Source organism: Dryobates pubescens, chromosome 34, assembly GCF_014839835.1.
Source record: "Dryobates pubescens isolate bDryPub1 chromosome 34, bDryPub1.pri, whole genome shotgun sequence".
Lineage (NCBI taxonomy): Eukaryota > Metazoa > Chordata > Aves > Piciformes > Picidae > Dryobates > Dryobates pubescens.
In genome coordinates this window covers 1,339,185-1,358,745 of record NC_071645.1, presented here as the reverse complement: position 1 = coordinate 1,358,745, position 19,561 = coordinate 1,339,185, and the positions used below count along the sequence as shown (strand labels likewise).

Genomic DNA, 19,561 nt, shown 5'->3' with positions numbered 1-19,561 from the left:
CTCAGGAGTTGCCTGCCGCCGATGCTCGGCACGGCTCAGGATCTCTGCCTGCCGCCGGTGCTCGCTGCTCGGCACGGCTCAGGAGTTGCCTGCCGCCGATGCTCGGCACGGCTCAGGATCTCTGCCTGCCGCCGGTGCTCGGCACGGCTCAGGAGTTGCCTGCCGCCGATGCTCGGCACGGCTCAGGATCTCTGCCTGCCGCCGGTGCTCGGCACGGCTCAGGAGTTGCCTGCCGCCGGTGCTCGGCACGGCTCAGGATCTCTGCCTGCTGCCGGTGCTCGGCACGGCGCTAATGGATACCTCTGGGTATTCGATTTCTACCGCGGCACCGAGGCAGCGCACCGCGGAAGGGCACCGGGCCCGGAGGGGAACCGCTTGCTGCACCCTGCGAGGCGGCGGGCAGCAGCCGGCTGTGCCCGGGGGCAGTACGCCGCGACCGGGGCTGGGACCGGGGCTGGAGCGGCTCCGAGCGCAGCTCCTCCGTCCGACACCCACCGCGAAATGGCGGACGGCGATGCCCCGCCTCTTCATTTGCATATCCCCACCCCATTCGCCCCCACCCCGCGGGCGCTGCGCAAAGAGCGTAGCCGGCGGCGTAGTCCCCATGGCAGCAGCGCGGCGTCTCCTCCGGCTCGGGCGGCGGCTGCGGAGGTCCCCCGGCCGTAGCCATGTTGGGCGACCCGGACCAGGAGAGGGATTTCCAGCGCTTCCTCTGCCGGGTGGAGGAGATCTGTAAGACTGCCGCGGGAACAAGGCGCAGAAGGGCCGCCCCGGGCCGGGCTGCCCGCGGGGAGGCGGCGGCGGGGCCGGGGGCGGCGGCGGCGGGAGGTCCCCGTGTTGTACAGGCAGGGCGAGAGGGGCTGAAAGTAAGGCAGGAGAACGATGGGGAAAGGGAAAATCCCCCCCGCCGCCTTCCGAGGTTGTTTCCTGGGGCTCTCCCGGTGAGCTCAGGTGTGCTGAGGCTTTGCAGATGCTGTGTGTGGCGCAGGGAGCAGCCCTGGGAGCGAGAGGGATTCAGCACTGATAGGATCGCAGAATGCTCCGGGTGGGAAGGGACCCTCCCAGGGCATCCTGTCCAACGCCCCCGCGGGCAGCAGGGACACCTCCCCCTAGAGCAGGCAGCCCAGGGACGCAGCAAGGTTGACCTCCGTCCTGCTCACCCTAGCATAGAACTGTCAGGGTTGGAAGGGACCTCAAGGCTCAGCCAGTCCCAACCCCCTGCCATGGGCAGGGACACCTCACACCACAGCAGGCTGCTCACAGCCACCTCCAGCCTGGCTGCAAACACCTCCAGGCAGGAGGCTTCCACCACCTCCCTGGGCAGCCTGTGCCAGGCTCTCACCACCCTCCTGGGGAAGAGCTTCTTCCTCACATCCTGCCCCCTCCAGGGTGACTGAAGGGTTGCCTGAGGGGTTGGTTTGGGGTTTTTGGTTGGTTTGAGTTTGTTGGGTTTTTTAACCTCCCCCTCTCCCTCCCCCTTTTTTAAAAGCCAATTTAGTGCAAGGTTTGAGCTCTGCAGACCCAGCTGTCAGGGAAAGAGCCATTGCTGAAACAGAGAAGAAGCTCCATGAGCAAGAAGCTAGCAAGGAGGAAGACAGCAGAGTGACTGTGGACAGAACAGTCATCAACACAAGGCCTTCTGTAGGTGCTTCAAGAAGTCCTTCCCCACCCTTTGTTTAGGTTTCCATGGGGTGCTCCCAGTGTGCATCAATCCTCTGCCCTGGGGCTGAGAGCAAGCTGAGCTCCTTTGCTGCTCTGGGCTCCCCTGAATGCCTCCTGCTGTGTTTCTCTCTCTTCCAGGACGCTGCAGGAGCAGTGGAAGCAGGTAGGACGATGCTCCCCTTGGTGTTTAGCCTCTCTTCCACCTGTCTGAGCAGAGAGACAGTGGCTGGTACCTCATGGAAGGCTTGATTCCACCCCTTCCAAACCTCACAGCTCACTTCTGAGTGAGTTTTGGCTCAAGCCAGAGAGCCAGGGGCACCCTGCAGGATCTCAGCAGCGTGGCTGTGCTTGAGCCCAGCTGGGAGCCTTGTTGCTGGCCTTTGCTGCTGTATTCTGGCCTCTCATCTCAGAGGTTTGCTCTCTGGATTTCAAAGCAGGCCAAGTTCTCTGCAGAGATGAGGAACTTGGAGGCAGGAATGCAAACCCCTGAGCTTGGTGTCCCAGTTTGTCCTTGCCTGGTCCAGTTGGGTTGTTGGAGTCATCCTGTGGTGCTTTCTTGGTAGAGGAATTGGTTGCTCTTTCTTTTCCCCCACCTGTGCATTGATGTTAATGAAGTCTCTGCTCTGGGTTTCTTTTTGTCTTTCAACTGCAATGCCACCAACTCTCCTGGCTCAAAAGAGGCCTTTCTGGCAGCCTTGGAAAAGGATGCAAAGGAAAGAGCTCAGCAGAGGAAGAGAAATGAGCTGCTGGCAAATGGTAACCACTGGAGGCTTCCCCAGCTCAGCCCTTCAGAAACTGCTTGGCAGGGGCTGGCCTGGCACAAGTGGCTAGAGCCAGGCCAAGGGGGGATGGGCTGAAGCTGAGGCAGAGCAGGGTTAGGCTGGAGCTGAGGAAGCAGCTCCTCAGGATGAGGGTGGGGAGACTCTGGCACAGGCTGCCCAGGGAGGCTGTGGGGGTGCCCAAGGCCAGGCTGGATGAGGCCCTGGGCAGCTGAGCCTCGTTGAGAGGTGTCCCTGCCCATGGCAGCTGGGTTGGGGTAGCTGAGCTGTGAGGTCCCTTCCAGCCTAAGCCATTCTCTGAGCACTCTCCTCTGTATGATCAGGGTTTAGGGTGGAGGCAGTGAGCTTGAGTATCTCAGAGCTGGGCTGGGGAGGGGGGAGAAAAAGCCAACAAGAACTCAGATTTCCCTCTGGAGGAGGAGGAATGGAGATTGCTCAGCAATAGCTCAGGAACCTCTTGCAGATAATGGCTGGTGAAGAGGGCTGGAGTGGAATGGTGGTGCAGAGAATGTGGGCTCCCTTTGCTCAGTCAGCCAGAGGGGAAGGCAAGCCCCAGAGCTGCTGTGAGGGCCTGGGGGGCAAGCCCCAGCGCTGCCCTCAGTGCCCTGCCCTTGGTTTGCAGCTCTGAAGGAGAAGGGCAACGAAGCCTTCCGGAAGGGAGACTATGCCACAGCCATTCAGAGGTACACTGAAGGCCTGGAAAAGCTGAAGGATAAGCAGGAGCTTTACACAAACAGAGCACAGGTCAGCCCCTGGCAGTGAGCCCCCCCTGCTCCTTCTGGTGCTTTGCATGGGTAGAACCCCCAAAGATGGAGTTTCAGCGGGGGTGAATTGTGGGCAGCAGCACAAACAGCCTTCAGACAGGGAGGGAGCAGCTTCCTGGCCACCCTCCAGGAGCTTTGGAGCCACAGCAGCTGCTTGCTGTGCCTGGAGGTCAGCAGCAGGAGAGTGCAGAGGGAGGGCTTGAATCTCCTCCAGGCTTCATGGCAGTCCTTCCCTCTGGAGCCCTGTGTCTGAAGGCCTTGGAAGCTTGAGCTCTGCTGTGGCCATTCCTTCCCCATGAGCTCTGATGGTCTTTGAGGTCATTTCCAACCTCATTGATTCTGGATTCTTGCTCTTGGCTGTGCCACAGCTGAACTGCTGCTCCTCCAGAGGAAGGGGAGGGGGCAAGCTGTCTCCTTGAGCATTGTGTTTAAGTGCACTGAGGTTTATCCAGCTGGTTCTCACTCCTCTCTTCATCTCTTAGGGCTGCAGGATGTTAACATTTGCTGTGCATTCTCTGCCTGGCCTGGATCATCACAGAACCAGTGCAGGTGGCAGGGACCCTTTTTAAGCTCATTGCCCCCAGGTGTGGCTGGAGTGGTGTGTGAGTGACTCTGAGGAGGTGGAAAAGAAGCAGCAGCTGATAATCAGCCTGGACAGTCAATGGCTGGCAGCATTCTGGTGGCCTTTAATTAGCTGAAGCTTCTTTAATTAGCCTGCAGTTGGGTGACTCCTAGAATGGCTCAGGTTGGGAAGGAGCTCAGAGATCTTCTGCTCCAACCTCCCTGCCTGCCCTGAGCACCCCCAGGCAGGAGGCAGCCACAGCCTCCCTGGGCAGCCTGTGCCAGAGCCTCAGCAGCCTCACACTGAAGAGCTTCTTCCTCAGCTCCACTCTAACCCTTCTCTGCCTCAGCTCCAAACCATTCCTTGCCCTGTCTGCAGACCCCCTCAGGAGAAGTCTCTCTGCAGCCTTCCTGCAGGATCCCTTCAGGCCCTGGCAGGCAGCTCTGAGGTGCCCCTGGAGCCTTCTCTTCTCCAGGCTGGACACCCCCAGCTCCCTCAGCTGTGCTCCCAGCAGAGCTGCTCCTGATCTCTCCTGCCTGGGGCTCTCTTGGTTTCATTTCAGGCCTACCTGAGGATGCATGAGTATGAGAAAGCCATTGGTGACTGTGAATGGGCATTAAAGGTAACCTCAGGAGTCTGCCTTTCCTGCACCAGGTCAAGAGCTGCTGGAGGGTGGGACTGGGGGTGGCTGATGAGGTAGGGACTGCAGATGGAGCTGCCCAGCAGCAGTGGTGGGGCACAGGTTGCTGCCCCCTGAGTGAGCCTGAGCAGCACAGGGCAGTGAATGCTGGAGTGCTGCCTGCTTGAAGCTCTTCTGGCTCCCAGAAGCTTTTGATTAGGAGTGAGCTAGAAGGGACCACGAGCTGCTGCCTTGGCACACCTCCCCCTGGGGAGGGCAAAAGGCTCTCCTGAAGCTCACCAGGATCAGGTCTGGTGGGCAAGGTCAAGATGATAACTAAACAGACAGCAAGGAGCTGAACCCCAAGGGGGCTGTGCCAGTGGTGCCCACCAGGGATGGGTATGGGCAGCAGCGTTTCAAGCTGCTGAAGCTGAGCTGGCTGGTTCCCCTTGGCTGCCTGCTGGGTTTCTCCTGTGCCCAGCTAATGGCAATCAGCAGTTCTTCAATTCCTGGCACAACTGATCCCCAGCCCCATGGCAGTGGTGGTGGCAGAGGCTCAGAGGTGCAGGGCTGAGCAGCAGCTGGCTGCATGAGAGCCTGCTGGTGCTGCTGGGGGAGCAGCAGCTTCCAGGGAGGGCTCTCAGCTGCCTGCCACCTCCTAACCAGCACAGAGCCTTTGTTCCATGCAGAGGGAAGGAAAGTTGGCACCTGGGGGGGGAACAATTCAGCCTGTGAAGTGTAGCTGCCTCTCTTCCATGGCATGAACCCCTCCTTCTGTGCTTCCAGGCTGCTGGAACAATGAATCAGAAGGCTGGGGGGATGTGGAAAGGTTAAGGTTTCTAAACACACCACTGATGCTGCTCTTGTTTTCACCACAGTGCAATGCAAAGTGTGCTAAAGCCTTTTTCCTGATGGGCAAAGCTCACCTGGCACTTCAGCACTACAGTCAGGTAAGCTGCTGGGAGCTTGTGGCCATGGGGATGTGGTTTGGCTCTGCTGTTGTGACATGAAGCCTGAGGTCACTTTGTGGTTCCCTCTTCTGAGCAGTGTGGGTAAGCTGCTGACCACTGTGTGCAAGCTCAGGGACCTTCCACTGCCTTTTAAGAGCTGCTGGTAGCTTCACTACCTGAAGGAGGCTACAAGAAAGCCAGGAAGGGACTTCTGGGAAGGGCTGGGAGTGATAGGGAATGGAGTGAAGCTGGGGGAGGGCAGTTTCAGAGTGGAGATGAGGAGGAGATCCTTTCCCAGGAGGGGTGGGGAGGCCTCCTTTCCATCACCTTGCCATTGTTGTGCTGAGATGTGAGCCCCTTGCTGCTCTCTCTTCAGTCCAGGCAGTGCTATGAGAAGCTCTTGCAAACTGATCCCCAAAAGCAAAGCCTCTTTGAAGGTAAGGAACAGAAGTGGTTGCACTGTCCCCTCCCTCACACATACCTCAGGGGTCAGGAGGATGGGGCCCAGTGGCAGGACAAGGGCTAATGGGCATCAGCTTGAGCAGAGGAAGCTCCTTCTAAGCAGGAGGAGGAACTTCTGTACTGTGAGGGTGGCAGAGCCCTGGAGCAGGCTGCCCAGGGAGGTGGTGGAGTCTCCAGCTCTGAGGACTTCCCAGCCCCTCCTGGCTGTGCTGCTGGCTGCCCTGCCCTGGGTGCCCCTGCCCTGGCAGGGGGGTTGGACTCACCCTCCAGAGATCCTCTCCCACTCTGTCATTCCTGGCCCCACCAAACCATGGAGCTTTGTTTTCTCTGCATTGCCAAGATTGTGTGAATGAGGTGAACCTGGAGGAGAAAAGGCTGAAGGCTGAAGAGAGAGCAATGGAGGAAGCTGAGTCTGGCAGCCTGGCTGCTCTGGCCATAAAAGAACTGCTGCAGAAGCTTCACAGGCCTGACCAGAGCATCCTCTACTATGCAGGAGGGATCAGGCTGCTGGCAGGAGCTGTGAAAGGCTGTAAGTGTTCCATGGACTCAGGGAATGCTTTGGAAGGGACCTGCAGGGATGGACCCCAACCAGTACTGGGAGCTGTAATCCCAAGGAGGGCAGCAGGAGCTGGAGCAGCTGTTCAAGGACCAGAGCAGCTGTTCCTGTGTGCAAAGACACAAGACAGCAGCACTGGATCTCTCCAAGGGGATGGCCAGGAGGTGCCTGCTGCAGGGGCTCCAGAGGAGGTCACAAAGAGGCTCAGAGGGGTGGAGAACAGGCTGGAAGAATTTGGGCTGTGCAGCCTGGAGAAGAGAAGGCTCCAGGGAGACTGCAGGCAGGCTGGGGAGGGACTGCTCAGGAGGGCTTGGGGTGGCAGCAGCAGGAGCAATGGTTTGAGACTGGAGCAGGGCAGGGTTAGGTTGGGCACCAGGAGGAAGCTCTGCACAGGGAGGCTGGGGAGACACTGGCACAGGCTGCCCAGGGAGGGGGCTGAGGCTCCATCCCTGCAGCCATTCAGGCTCAGCCTGGCTGTGTCCCTGTGCAGCCTGCTCTGGCTGGAGCTGTCCCTGCTGTGGGCAGGGGGTTGGGCAGGATGCCCTTGGAGGCTTCCTTCCAAGCCAGTGCCTCCTATTTTGCAGCAGCAGAGGAGGGTCCCAGCTGAGCTCCTCAGGCTGCCTCTGCCTTTGGGTCCCTTCAGAGCTGCTGAGTTGGTTTAGGACCCTCTGTAGCTCCCTGGGAGCACACTGGGTTGCAGAGCATCTCAGCCCTTCCCCTGAAGTCAGTTGTTCCTCCTAGCAGCAGGCATGAACCAAAGCAGGCTCCAGAGCAGCTTTTCCACTCCCAGCAGCCTTCCTGAAGCTCTTCCTCCCTCCTTCAGCGCTGTCCTCTCCTCAGAGCTGTTGACCTGGTGCCCTTCCTCTGTTAACACTGTACTAGAGCAGGGCAGGAGCCTGCCTTCACCGTGGTGCCTCAGCCAGCTGGCAGCAGACAGCTGATTTGTTTCCTCTCTGGGCTTTTCAGGCACTGAGCAAACCTTATTTAGGACAAACAATGGCTTCAGTCTCCTGCGAGCCAACGAGGCTGTGAGACGGTAAGAGCCCTCCAGGGGGGAACAGAGGGGGACCACAGCCTGAGGGAATGGAAGTCCTGGGCTCAGGAAACACAATCACCTCTTGAAATGCGCAGAAGATAAACTAGTAACAGATCTGAGCTGACTGACTTGTGTCTGACTGCCCTGACAGGGAGCAGAATGCATCCATTTCATCCCCTGTCTCCTGTTCCTCCAGCAGGCTGCCCAGGGCCCCAGCCAGGCTGATCATAGAGAGGTTGGAAAAGACCTCAGGGGTCATCCAGTCCAACCTCTCACCCAGCACCTCCTGACTAACTAAACCATGGCTCCAAGTGCCACATCCAAGCCCCTCTTGAACACCTCCAGGGATGGGGACTCCACCACCTCCCTGGGCAGCACATCCCCATGGCCAATCTCTCTTGCTGGGAAGAATTTCTTCCTCACCTCCAGCCTGAACCTCCCCTGGCACAGCTTGAGGCTGTGTCCTCTTGTTCTGGTGCTGGCTGCCTGGGAGAAGAGAGCAACCTCCAGCTGGCTCCAACCTCCCTTCAGGGAGTTGCAGAGAGCAAGAAGGTCTCCCCTGAGCCTCCTCTTCTGCAGGCTAAGCAACCCCAGCTCCCTCAGCCTCTCCTCCCAGGGCTGTGCTCCAGACCCCTCCCCAGCTTTGTTGCCCTTCTCTGGACACCTTCAAGTCTCTCAATGTCCTTCTTGACCTGAGGAGCCCAGAGCTGGACACAGGACTCAAGGGGTGGCCTGAGCAGTGCTGAGCACAGGGCAGGATGACCTCCCTGCTCCTGCTGGCCACACTCTTCCTGACCCAGGCCAGGATGCCCTTGGCCTCCTTGGCCCCCTGGGCACCTGCTCTTGAATGTCTCCAGGGATGGAGCCTCCCCCTCCTCCCTGGGCAGCCTGGCCCAGTGTCCCCCCAGCCTCACTGTGCAGAAACTGCTCCTGGTGTCCAACCCAACCCTGCCCTGCTCCAGCTTCATGCTGTGCAGCCCCCCTGTGGGGTCTGTGTGTGGTGAGGCCAGAGTGGAGCTGGGGGAGCCCAGATCTGCTCTGGGGAGGAGGTCTTCTGGCACACAGCTCTGATGGCTCCATCTGCCAAGCATTCCAGCTCTGGGTTGAGGGCTTAAATGTTCCTCTGTCAGCTCCTCCTCCCCTTGGGGCTCCTCTGCTTTGCCTGCTGCCTGGTTCTGCCCCTTGCTGAGGCAAGGTTTCTTGTTCAGGGGCTTCTGTGCAGAGAGGAGAGGCAGTGCTGAGGTGGAGCTGGCTGTGTCTCTCCTCCTGCTGTGGCAAGCTGTCTGCACTGGCAATGGTAAGAGCACATCACCCCCACGAAGCACTGCTGCTGTCCTGCCAGGGTGGCAGGGCCAGCACTCTGCCAGAGCCCTTGGGGCTGGGAGGTTGTTCCCAGCAAAGCTTCAGGGCTCAGACAGTGCTGGAGGCTTGCAGCAGCAGCAAGCTCCCTGCTGGCAGCTCTCTGCCAGCTGAGGTTCCCTTCCCAGGCTCTTTCCCTCAGCACTTTCCAAGCTGCTGGAGGGGTGGGGAGGTCAGCTCCCTGTGGCTATTGCTGCTCTGCACAGGAGGTCTCTGCTGTGGCTTTGCCTTTTAGCTGGGAGCAGGTAGAGCAGCACAGGGCTGAGGTTGGGAGCAGGGCCATCAGGGGAGGCTGAGCAGCTCTGCCAGCCAGTGAGGACATGAGTGGCTGGAATGAAGCCCTGGGGTTGCCTTGGCTGGGAGAGGCCTCCAAGACCCTCAAAGCAGCACCTAGGGGGCAAGCTTGTGAGGGGAAGGGGGATGCCCTGGTGGGACTTCCCTCTGGAATCTTCTCTCTTTGCAGAAGCAAATCAGCATCTCCTGTTGAGTGACCCTGATGTGGATGCCCAGCTGCCAAAGCTGCTCTCCTCTGGGGAGGCAGAGATCCAGCAGCAGACCCTGGCACTCCTGTCTCTCTACTCAGGGAGTGAGACTGGCAGGAGACTGCTGGGCAAGCACCAGGACCTAACCAGGTAATGAACACTGCTACAGCTCAGTGCCTGGGTTGACAGAGTCAGTGACAGCACAAGAGGCAATGGATTGAGGCTTGAGGAGAGCAGATGGAGACTGGGGATGGGGAGGGAATTCTTGCCAGTGAGGGTGGGGAGAGCCTGGCACAGGCTGCCCAGGGAGGCTGTGGATGCTCAGGGCCAGGCTGGATGAGGCCTTGAGCAGCCTGGGCTGGTGGGAGCTGTCCCTGCCCATGGCAGGGGGGTTGGAACTGGGTGAGCTTTGAGGCCCCTTCCAACCCAACCCATTCCCTGAGTCTCTCTCCTCATCTGCTGGTTGGTATTCATGGCTGGTGAAGGGTTGCAGGACTCACTGAGCAGGGAAGGAACCAGCAGCCTCTTCCCTTCACCCTGTTACCCTGCTGGTCCCTTCCAGAGTGAGGCAGAGGATAAATTCCCTTTGACTCTGGGGCAGCAGGTGGTTTGAGGCCCTGGGCTGGGCAGAAAAGATCCCCCAGCAGCTGGGCAGCCTTCACTCTGTGACATCCAACATCAGTCCAGGGGCATCCTTGCAGGGAAGGCTGAGGGCTCTCAGCTGAGGGCTCTCTGTCAGAGCTGGGAGGATGCTTTAAAGCAAGGCAGGTAAAATTAATGTGCCTCAGAATGTTAGGGGGCTTGAAGCCTTCTCGTTGGAGGGCCTGGGACATCCAGCTTGGGCCAAACCCTGCTGCACCCAAAGGAGTGTCAAGGGTGGGACCAAGAGGGTGCCTGCCAAGCTGGCACCCTGGGACCCATCAGAAACTGCCTGCAACACCATTGGGATCCTGGATACTTGGAACCAAAGCTGAGAGCAATCCTTTGGCCTTTTGCTGATCAACAGCTGGCTGCAGGTGCTGATGAGCTTTGTGCCCTGCAGCGATGCCAGGGCTGGCAGTGCCATGGACATCCTCTCTGAGCTGGCTGCAGGGGTGAGGTAAGTGGTTTGCTTCTGCCCAGTGGTGGTTGGAATGTGCCAGGGCTGGGAGAGGCTGCTGTGAGGGTGCTCTGCTGGCCCCCTTGGCTTGATGCTGTTGTGTTGCCTGTAGTGATGGATTGGTGCAGTGGGTTGGGTTGGAAGGGACCTTCAGGATCACCCAGTCCCAACCCCCTGCCATGGGCAGGGACACCTCCCAGCAGCCCAGGCTGCTCAAGGCCTCATCCTGCCTGGCCCTGAGCATCCACAGTCCCCCTGGGCAGCCTGTGCCAGAGCCTGCCCACCCTCACTGCCAAGGATTTCCTCCTCATCTCCACTCCTCCAGCTCCAACCCATTCCCTCTCACCCTGGCACTCCCAGCCCTTGTCAGAACTCCCTCCCCAGCTCTCCTGTTGACCCTTCAGGTACTGGGAGGCTGCTCTAAGGTCCCCCCAGAGCCTTCTCTTCCCCAGGCTCCATCTCTGCCAGCCTTGGGTGTGTTGAGCCTGAAGCTCTCAGCTTGCTTTGTCTCCCAACAGGTTCAAACCCCAGTCTGGTGCTCTGCTTCCCCCAGGAGTTGTGCCTCTGTTCACCCAGCTGCTGGTATGACAGCCCCCAGCTCCTGCCCTGCTTTGCTTCTGTGGCAGCTGCCCTCTGAGTGCTGTTGCCAGCAGTTGCTCCCAGCCAGCCCCCCCTGTGGCAGACCTGCAGGGGCTGCCCTGCCTCTGGTGCTGCAGGTACAAGGGCCCCAGGCTTGGTGCAAGCTTTCCTCAGGGCAAGGCTCTCAGCCTCCAAGCCTCAGTGCCTGGCTGCTCCCCACTGCTGCTTTCACCCTCAGCTGGGCTGCAGATGCCCCCTGGGAGTGAGGCAGGCCAGGAGCTCACCCTCAGCTTTGTGCTGCACTCCTGAGGTGACTTTAATTCACTGTCACCACCTCCCACCAGCCCCAGGCTGCCCTTGAGCCCCTCCAAGGGGGAGGCAGCCACGACCTCCCTGTTCCCCAGCCTCCCCCACTCCCTGTGAAGCCTTCTTCCAGCCCCCACCTCCCTTCTCCAGTCTGAGGTTGTTCTTCCCCTCTCCTGTTGCCAGGCCTCTGCCAAGCTGGTGAACCAGGCAGCCCTTGCCCGCTGTGCTGGCATCCTGGGGAGCCTGTGTGCAGCTGTGGGCATCAGGGTGCAGCTGGCTGAGAGCAGGCAGTGCTGGCAAGCCTGCCTCCAGTTCCTGGTGAGGAGCCTGGGGCTTCCCTGCAGGGGGGCCCTGCTGTGCCCATGCTTGGCTGCCTGCCCTGGCAGCTCTGCCCTGGGGCTGAGGGCTTCCTAGGCTGGATACTGGGAACAGCTTCTTTATGGGAAGGGTGGTCAGGCATGGCCCCAGCTGCCACACAGGTCTTGAGCACCTCTGGCCAGAGAAGGGCAGCAAAGGTGGGGAGGGGTCTGGGGCACAGCCCTGGGAGGAGAGGCTGAGGGAGCTGGGGTTGCTTAGCCTGGGGAAGAGGAGGCTCAGGGGAGACCTCATTGCCCTCTACAACTCCCTGAAGGGAGGTTGTAGCCAGGTGGGGGTTGGGCTCTTCTCCCAGGCAAGCAGCACCAGAACAAGAGGACACAGTCTCAAGCTGTGCCAGGGGAGGTTCAGGCTGGAGGTGAGGAGGAAATTCTTCTCAGCAAGGGAGATTGGCCCTGGGGATGAGCTGCCCAGGGAGGTGGTGGAGTCCCCATCCCTGCAGGTGCTTGGGAAGAGCCTGGATGAGGCCTTTGGAGCCATGGTTGAGCTGCTCAGATGGTGCTGGGGGAGAGGTTGGACTGGATGAGCTCTGAGGTCTTTTCCAACTCTGGCTGTGGGGACTCCACCACCTCCCTGGGCAGCCTGTGCCAGTCCCTGGCCACTGCTGCAGCAAAGGAATCTCTCCTTCTCTCCAACCCTCCCCTGGCACAGCTTCAGGCCATTTCCCCTCCTTCTGTCCCCCGGTGCTGGGGAGCAGAGCCCAACCCCCACCTCCCTGCAGCCTCCTCTCAGGCAGCTGCAGAGGGCAGTGCAGGAAGTGCATTCCCTGAGCCCTCTGCACTCTCCTCTGCACACAGGATCAGTACCTGACCGACCCAGCCCAGCCCCAGGGGTGTGTGTCTGCAGTGCTGGGGCTGATGATGAACCTGCTGCTGGAGTCCAATGTGGTCATCCAGGTGAAGCAGAGCTGGGGGTGTCCTGTGCTGGTGTCCCTCAGGGCTGCCTGAGCAGCTGCAGCCCTCTGCTGCCTTGGCTGCCAGGACAGTCCAGTGGCAGGGAGGAGGAGCTGGGATGTTGTGAGCCTGGAGAGGGAGGAAGAGCTGGGCTGCAGGAGGTGGCTGTGGAGCCCTCTCTCACACCCTGCTTGGAGGAGCACTCAAAGCCTCCCAGGAGCTCCTGAGGTCACCTGGGGGTGCTGGGGGTGTCAGCAGCCTCCTGCCCTCCGCTGGGCTGGCTCTTGTCTGTGCCCTTTCTGCTCCAGCCCCCCCTGAGCCTCTCCCCTGCCGTTCCAGGGCCTGGCTGTGGAGGTCAGCAGCAGGTGCCTGACCCTCCTGGGGGACAGGGATGGAGGCATCGTCACAGTAAGCACAGCGAGGGGGGGAGGCTCTGGCACGGGCAGGCTGTGCCTGCCTCCTGCCTGGGGGTGTCCAGGGCCGGGCTGGGCTGGTGGGAGCTGCCCCTGCCCCTGGCTGGGGGCTTTGTGCTGCTCTCTCCTCCCCTGCAGAGAGCCTGTGGGGTGCTGAGCCGCAGCCTGGCTGCAGCCTCCCCGGCGGTGGAAGCTGCGGTCCGAGGAGGAGTGGTGAAGAAGATGATCAAAGTCCTCAGAGTGAGTCCATGGAGCTGAAGTCGTTGGAGTCCTGCCCTCTTGGCCTTTGGGAGAGCCACAGCTGCCCCTGGGCTTGGCCTCCTCTCCCCAGCAGGACGGCAGCAGGCCCTCTGGCTGCAGGGCAGGACTGGCAGCTGAGGGCTAGGCTGGAGCTGAGGAAGGTCTTCAGTATGGGGGTGGGGAGGCACTGGCCTCAGGATGGCTCTGGATGCCTCCTGCCTGGAGGTGTGCAAAGCCAGGCTGGATGAGGTCTTGAGCAGCTGAGGCTGCTTGAGAGGTGTCCAAGCCCATGGCAGGGAGGTTGGAGTAGATGAACTCTGAACTCCCTTCCAAGCTCAGCCTTTCTAGGACTCTGATCCTGGCCTGGGATTGAGCCTGGAGCCTGCAGCCTGCCCTGAGCCTGAGCTTGCAGCCTGCCCTGTCCTTTGAGCCTGCAGCTTGCAGCCTGCCCTGTCCTTTGAGCCTGCAGCTTGCAGCCTGCCCTGTCCTTTGAGCCTGCAGCCTGCCCAGGCTGCCTGCCCTGAGCCTGCAGCCTGCAGCCTGCCCTGAGCCTGCAGCCTGCCCTGAGCCTGCAGCCTGCAGCCTGCCCTGAGCCTGCAGCCTGCAGCCTGCCCTGAGCCTGCAGCCTGCCCTGAGCCTGCCCTGAGCCTGCAGCCTGCAGCCTGCCCTGAGCCTGCAGCCTGCCCTGAGCCTGCAGCCTGCCCTGAGCCTGCAGCCTGCCCTGAGCCTGCAGCCTGCCCTGAGCCTGCAGCCTGCTGCCTGCCCTGAGCCTGAGCCTGCAGCCTGCCCTGAGCCTGAGCCTGCAGCCTGCCCTGGCCTGGGCCCTCCAGGGCTGCTGTGATGCAGATGAAATGAGTCTGGAGAACGCTTGTGGCACTCAGTTGGGAGCCAGCAAGCATCAGAGGTTTGGGAGGAAAGGGCTGCAGAGAGCCAGGGGGGTTGTGTGGCTGTGGCTGGCAGGGCAGGGGTGGTTCTCATTGTCCCCTTCAGCTTGTGGTCATCTTGAGAGATGCTAACAGAGGCCTTCATGTGGTGCTTGGGGTTAGGGGAGGATACCTGAGTGTCTGCCTAAGCTGTTCTGCCCCCTGAGGGGGCTGGGCTGTGAGCTGTGTGGCTGCTCATGTGTGCATCCATCACATCTAGGCTGGGGGAAAGCTCAGCTCCAGTTATGCCCTGAGGACCCTTTGCATCTGCACCAGGAGCAGCAGACAAGCTCAGGAAGATCTTGTGAAGGCTGACAGAAGTGAGTGGCAGCTTCCCTGGTGAGAGCCTGGGTGCAGGGAGGTGACCTCAGCGCCAGCCAAGCCACCTGGGCCGGGGGAAGGTGTCCCTGCCCGAGGCAGGAGCTGGGAGTGGAGGATCCCTAAGGTCCCTGCCAGCCTCTGAGGCTGAGGCTGATCCCTCCAGGCGGCTCCCTGGGCCTGGAGTGGCTGTGCAGACAGTGGTGCTGCCAGGGCAGGTGCCAGGGGCTGGCTGAGTGCCTGTGCTCTGCTCAGGTGCTGCAACACTTCTGGGGTTGCTTTCAGAGCCCAGGTTCCATCAATGCTCACTGGACTGCCCCGGGGAACAGCTGAAGCTTATCTCAGTGGCTGAAGCTGTCAGCTGCTGAGGCTCAGCTTTGAACCCTGAGGGTTTGCACTCTCCCCCCTCCTTTTTTCCCCCCCCTCCTTTTTTCCCCCCCCTCCTTTTTTCCCCCCCCTCCTTTTTTCCCCCCCCTCCTTTTTTCCCCCCCCTCCTTTTTCCCCCCCCCTCCTTTTTTTCCCCCCCCTCCTTTTTTTCCCCCCCCTCCTTTTTCCCCCCCCCTCCTTTTTCCCCCCCCCTCCTTTTTCCCCCCCCCTCCTTTTTCCCCCCCCTCCTTTTTTCCCCCCCCTCCTTTTTTCCCCCCCCTCCTTTTCCCCCCCCTCCTTTTCCCCCCCCCTCCTTTTTCCCCCCCCCTCCTTTTTCCCCCCCCCTCCTTTTTCCCCCCCCCTCCTTTTTCCCCCCCCCTCCTTTTTCCCCCCCCCTCCTTTTTCCCCCCCCCTCCTTTTTCCCCCCCCTCCTTTTTCCCCCCCCTCCTTTTTCCCCCCCCTCCTTTCCCCCCCCCCTCCTTTTTCCCCCCCCCTCCTTTTTCCCCCCCCCCTCCTTTTTCCCCCCCCCTCCTTTTTCCCCCCCCCTCCTTTTTCCCCCCCCCTCCTTTTTCCCCCCCCCTCCTTTTTCCCCCCCCCTCCTTTTTCCCCCCCCCTCCTTTTTCCCCCCCCTCCTTTTTCCCCCCCCTCCTTTTTTCCCCCCCCTCCTTTTCCCCCCCCTCCTTTTTCCCCCCCCCTCCTTTTTCCCCCCCCCTCCTTTTTCCCCCCCCCTCCTTTTTCCCCCCCCCTCCTTTTTCCCCCCCCCTCCTTTTTCCCCCCCCCTCCTTTTTCCCCCCCCCTCCTTTTTCCCCCCCCCTCCTTTTTCCCCCCCCTCCTTTTCCCCCCCCCTCCTTTTCCCCCCCCCTCCTTTTTCCCCCCCCCTCCTTTTTCCCCCCCCCTCCTTTTTCCCCCCCCCCTCCTTTTTCCCCCCCCCTCCTTTTTCCCCCCCCCCTCCTTTTTCCCCCCCCCTCCTTTTTCCCCCCCCCTCCTTTTTCCCCCCCCCTCCTTTTTCCCCCCCCTCCTTTTTCCCCCCCCCTCCTTTTCCCCCCCCCCTCCTTTTTTTCCCCCCCCCCTCCTTTTTTTCCCCCCCCCCTCCTTTTTTCCCCCCCCCCCTCCTTTTTCCCCCCCCCCCCTCCTTTTTTCCCCCCTCCCCTCCTTTTTTCCCCCCTCCCCTCCTTTTTTCCCCCCTCCCCTCCTTTTTTCCCCCCTCCCCTCCTTTTTTCCCCCCTCCCCTCCTTTTTCCCCCCCTCCTTTCTCCCCCTCCTTTCTCCCCCTCCTTTCTCCCCCCCCCCCTTCCCCCTCTCCCCGCCAGGGTTCAGGGTGCTGCTGCAGCTCCTGGCCTCAGCGGACGCGGACGCTGCGGGCAGCGCTGCGCTGTGCCTGGGGCAGTGCGCGGCCGTGCGCGGAGCGGCGCGGGCGCTGCTGGGCTCCGGCGCGGTGCTGGCCCTGCTGCGGCTCGCCGCCGGCGCTGCCACGGCCGCGGCGCAGGGCAACTCGGCCATCGCCCTGGGCAAGCTCTGTCTGGCTGAGCCAAGGTACCGTGCCCTTGCTGTCCTCTGCCACCCGCCTGGGGGTTCCTGACAGGGGACCCTCTCGCCCTGCCCCCAGCTCCCACCTCTGGGGGGGTCCCCACAGCTCTGCTTGAGCTCCCTCAGCCTCCCCTCCCAGGGCTGTGCCCCAGACCCCTCCCCAGCCTCCTTGCCCTTCTCTGGGCACCTTCCAGTTTCTCAATGTCCTCCTTGAGCTGAGGAGCCCAGAGCTGGACACAGCAGCTCTGCTTGGGCAGGGGGCTGAGGGCTTTTCCTGTCCCCCTCCCCCTGTTCCTGACCTCCCCGTGGTCTCTTTGCAGGCACCTCCTGCAGCTGAGGCAGCTCAATGGCCTGGCCATCCTCCACTCCTGTCTGAAACATGTGCAGAGCAGCTGAGCCCTGCCAGAGCGCCCCGAGACGTGCTGCTGCTCCTCTCCCTTCCTCTTGGCTCCTTCTGTCTTCAATAAAAGCACCTCAGAGCACATCAGTGCTTCCAGCCCCTTCCCCAGGTGTTTGCAGGCAGTGCCTCAGCACCAACAGGAGCAGCAGGAAGCTCATGTCTTCATCTGGGCTACTAAGTGCAGTAATAGCTTTCAGATGGGCTTGGTGGGGCCCAGAGCTGCCCAGGGTCGGGCAGGCAGCATTCTAACCCTTTCCTCAGAGCTCAGGAGCAGCCTCACCCAGGCAGCCTCTGCTCCTGGCACCTTGCAGCCAGGCTCTCTGCCCCTGCCCTGCAGACAGAGCCACTCTCCTCCTCCTCCTCAGCACCCCCTGATTGGTGGCAGCCTTCTCCTCCTGGGTGGTTTTTTTGCCTCCTTGGGACAGATTATTGGTTGCTGCTTGGCCTAAACTCTTATAAAGTAACCCAACCCTCTGCCCCCCCAGGGCAGGCACAGCAAAAGCCTCTGGCTGAGAGGCAGCAGAGGCTGCCCAGCAAGCTGCTCCCTGCCTGACTCTGCTGGGGGGATCCAGGAGATGGAGGAGAAATTCCCTCTCCTTGCTCTGCTGGCAGCTGGACTCCTGGAGCTCTCTGGTGAGTGCTGTGCCCTGTTCTGCCCTCAGTCCCTGTCTCCCTGTCTCCTTCTCCCCTGTCAGCAGGGAGGGGGAAAGCTCTGCCAACCTTTGTGCCCCCAGCCTCAGTGTGGGGAAGGAGAGAGCTGAAGGAGCAGCCCCTGGCTGTGCAGGCAGCCCCAGGAGCCCCTCTGCTGTCAGCTGGGGCTGTCCAGCCTGGAGGAGAGAAGGCTGCAGGGAGACTTCAGAGCAGCCCCTGGAGAGAAGGCTGCAGGCAGGCTGCAGAGCAGCCCCTGGAGAGAAGGCTGCAGGCAGGCTGCAGAGCAGCCCCCAGCCCCTGGAGGGAAGACTGCAGGCAGGCTGCAGAGCAGCCCCCAGCCCCTGGAGAGAAGGCTGCAGGCAGGCTGCAGAGCAGCCCCCAGCCCCTGGAGGGAAGGCTGCAGGCAGGCTGCAGAGCAGCCCCCAGCCCCTGGAGGGAAGGCTGCAGGCAGGCTGCAGAGCAGCCCCCAGCCCCTGGAGAGAAGGCTGCAGGCAGGCTGCAGGGGGGCTCCTCGTGAGGGTGTCTGCAGGCAGGACAAGGGGGGGTGGTTGGGAGCTGAGGCAGAGCAGGGCCAGACCTGCATCTGCTGGCAGGGGTCCTGAGGGCAGTGCTTGAAGGGCTTGGATAATGCATCAGTACTGCAGTGCCTGGCCTGGGGAAGGGGCCTGGGGGGAAGTCAGCCTTCAGCATGGGAGGAGAGGAAAGCATCAGCTGTGTGGACAAAGCAGGAGCCTTGCCCAGCCCTGCTCTGCCTCTTGGTGTGGCAGAGGCTGCTCCTCAGCTCAGGAGCTGCAAGTTGCTGTTCAGAGATTGACAGAAGGGTTTAGGGTGGAAGGGACCTGAAAGCTCATCCAGCCCCAAGCCCCTGCCAGGGGCAGGGACACCTCCCCCCAGCACAGGCTGCTCACCCAGCCTGGCCCTGAGCACCCCCAGGGAGGGCACAGCCACAGCCTCCCTGGGCAGCCTGTGCCAGAGTCTCCCCAGCCTCAGTGCCAGGAATCTCTTCCCCATCTCCTTTCTCCATCTGTCCTCCTCCAGCTTCAATCCTTTCCCTCCCATCCTCTGCCCCCAGGAGAGCTGGGGAGGGACTCTCCAGCAGGGCTTGTGGCCACTGGTGTCTCTCCACCCTTGCTGTTCATTAGGTGCCTCCAAGCATGGACCTGCTGGCAGTGAAGTGCTGGAGCTGAGCCTTGCAGCAGGAGCCCAGCCCAGAGCTGAGAGCAGCCCAGTGCCCAGCCCAGTGCTGCCCATGACAGAGGAGAGCTCAGCAGCGACGACCTTCAGCTCCCAGAGCCCAGCAGCTGCTCCCCCCCGGGGCCTCAGCCCTGCCCCCACAGCCCCAGGAGCCAGCAGAGCAGCCCTGCAGCCCCAGGAGCTGCACAGAGACTTGGCAGTGCCTGGGCACCCAGCAGCAGCAGCCTCAGGGCTGCAGGGTGTGCACAGGCTCCCTGGCCAGCTCCTGGGGCCCACAGGCATCCCTGGCCCCCAGCAGGGCTCCCTGCCTCCCCCAGCCCCGGCCCAGGCAGGCAGAGCCCTGCAGGGGCCACCAGGCAACGGCACTGAGGCTGCTGCCAGCCCCAGCAGCTCCAGCACTGGGCTGCCTCAGCCCTTTCCCGGTGCAAGGGCACCCCAGGGCTCTCCTGGGCTGCCTGCTGGCAAGGGCACCAGCCCCACAGCACCCCCCCCGCCCCCAGGGCTGGCTGTGCACCCCCCCAGAGCAGAGGCAGCAGCAGCTCCCCTTGGCCCCGGAGCTCAGCTTGCTCTGCAGAGCGCAGGGCAGGGCTGGGGGCCAGCAGGACCCCCTCCCCCCGGGCCCACAGCCCCAGCAGGCAGCAGCACTGCTCTGACACCTGCGCTCCTCAAGGCTCAGAGTGGGGATGCTCAGGCCACAGCTGCTGCCTTCCTGCCACAGCCAGCCCCAGGGGCCCTGGCTGCAGCCCCTCTCAGGGTGACACAGCCCAGAGCTGCCCAGCTGTCCCCTGGCCTCCCTCTGAAGCCAGGAGCAGCAGGCAGTGAAGGCAGAAGCTCCTCAGCAGCTGCCACAAATGCTCCTGGCCACCCGGTCCAGCTCCCTGCTGCTCAGGCACCCCCACAGGGCCAGCTCCAGGCTGCCCCCCTGGAGGCTCTGCTGGGCGAGGGTTTGCTCCCAGCTCCCTTCCAAGGGCCCAGGAGCACAGCTGGCAGCCAGCAGCCCCCCTCTGTGCCCCAGCCCCTCAGCTGCACTCAGCCTGTGGCCCCAGG

At 61.9% G+C, this 19,561-nt stretch overlaps 1 protein-coding gene across 1 annotated transcript; it reads left to right on the top strand.

Annotated features, from left to right (window-relative positions):
• Nucleotides 1-649: 649 nt before the first annotated feature.
• TTC12 (tetratricopeptide repeat domain 12) lies at nt 650-16,665 on the top strand. The gene is made up of 20 exons (XM_054176134.1): nt 650-732; nt 1,490-1,642; nt 2,314-2,418; nt 3,064-3,185; nt 4,330-4,389; nt 5,265-5,336; nt 5,713-5,773; nt 6,139-6,327; nt 7,321-7,390; nt 8,599-8,687; nt 9,213-9,381; nt 10,238-10,330; nt 10,849-10,912; nt 11,399-11,533; nt 12,388-12,486; nt 12,823-12,891; nt 13,035-13,136; nt 14,280-14,379; nt 16,053-16,275; nt 16,590-16,665. The coding sequence occupies exons 1-20, from the start codon at nt 669-671 to the stop codon at nt 16,663-16,665; spliced, it is 2,115 nt and encodes a 704-aa protein (XP_054032109.1). The 5' UTR covers nt 650-668.
• Nucleotides 16,666-19,561: the final 2,896 nt, after the last annotated feature.

Bases quoted from the DNA above. Each gene is read 5' to 3' on its own strand.
- TTC12 (XM_054176134.1), top strand. From the start codon at position 669: ATGTTGGGCGACCCGGACCAGGAGAGGGATTTCCAGCGCTTCCTCTGC. The intron at 2,419-3,063 runs GTAACCACTGGA...CTTGGTTTGCAG, and splicing joins AAATGAGCTGCTGGCAAATG to CTCTGAAGGAGAAGGGCAAC. The intron at 8,688-9,212 runs GTAAGAGCACAT...CTCTCTTTGCAG, and splicing joins AGCTGTCTGCACTGGCAATG to AAGCAAATCAGCATCTCCTG.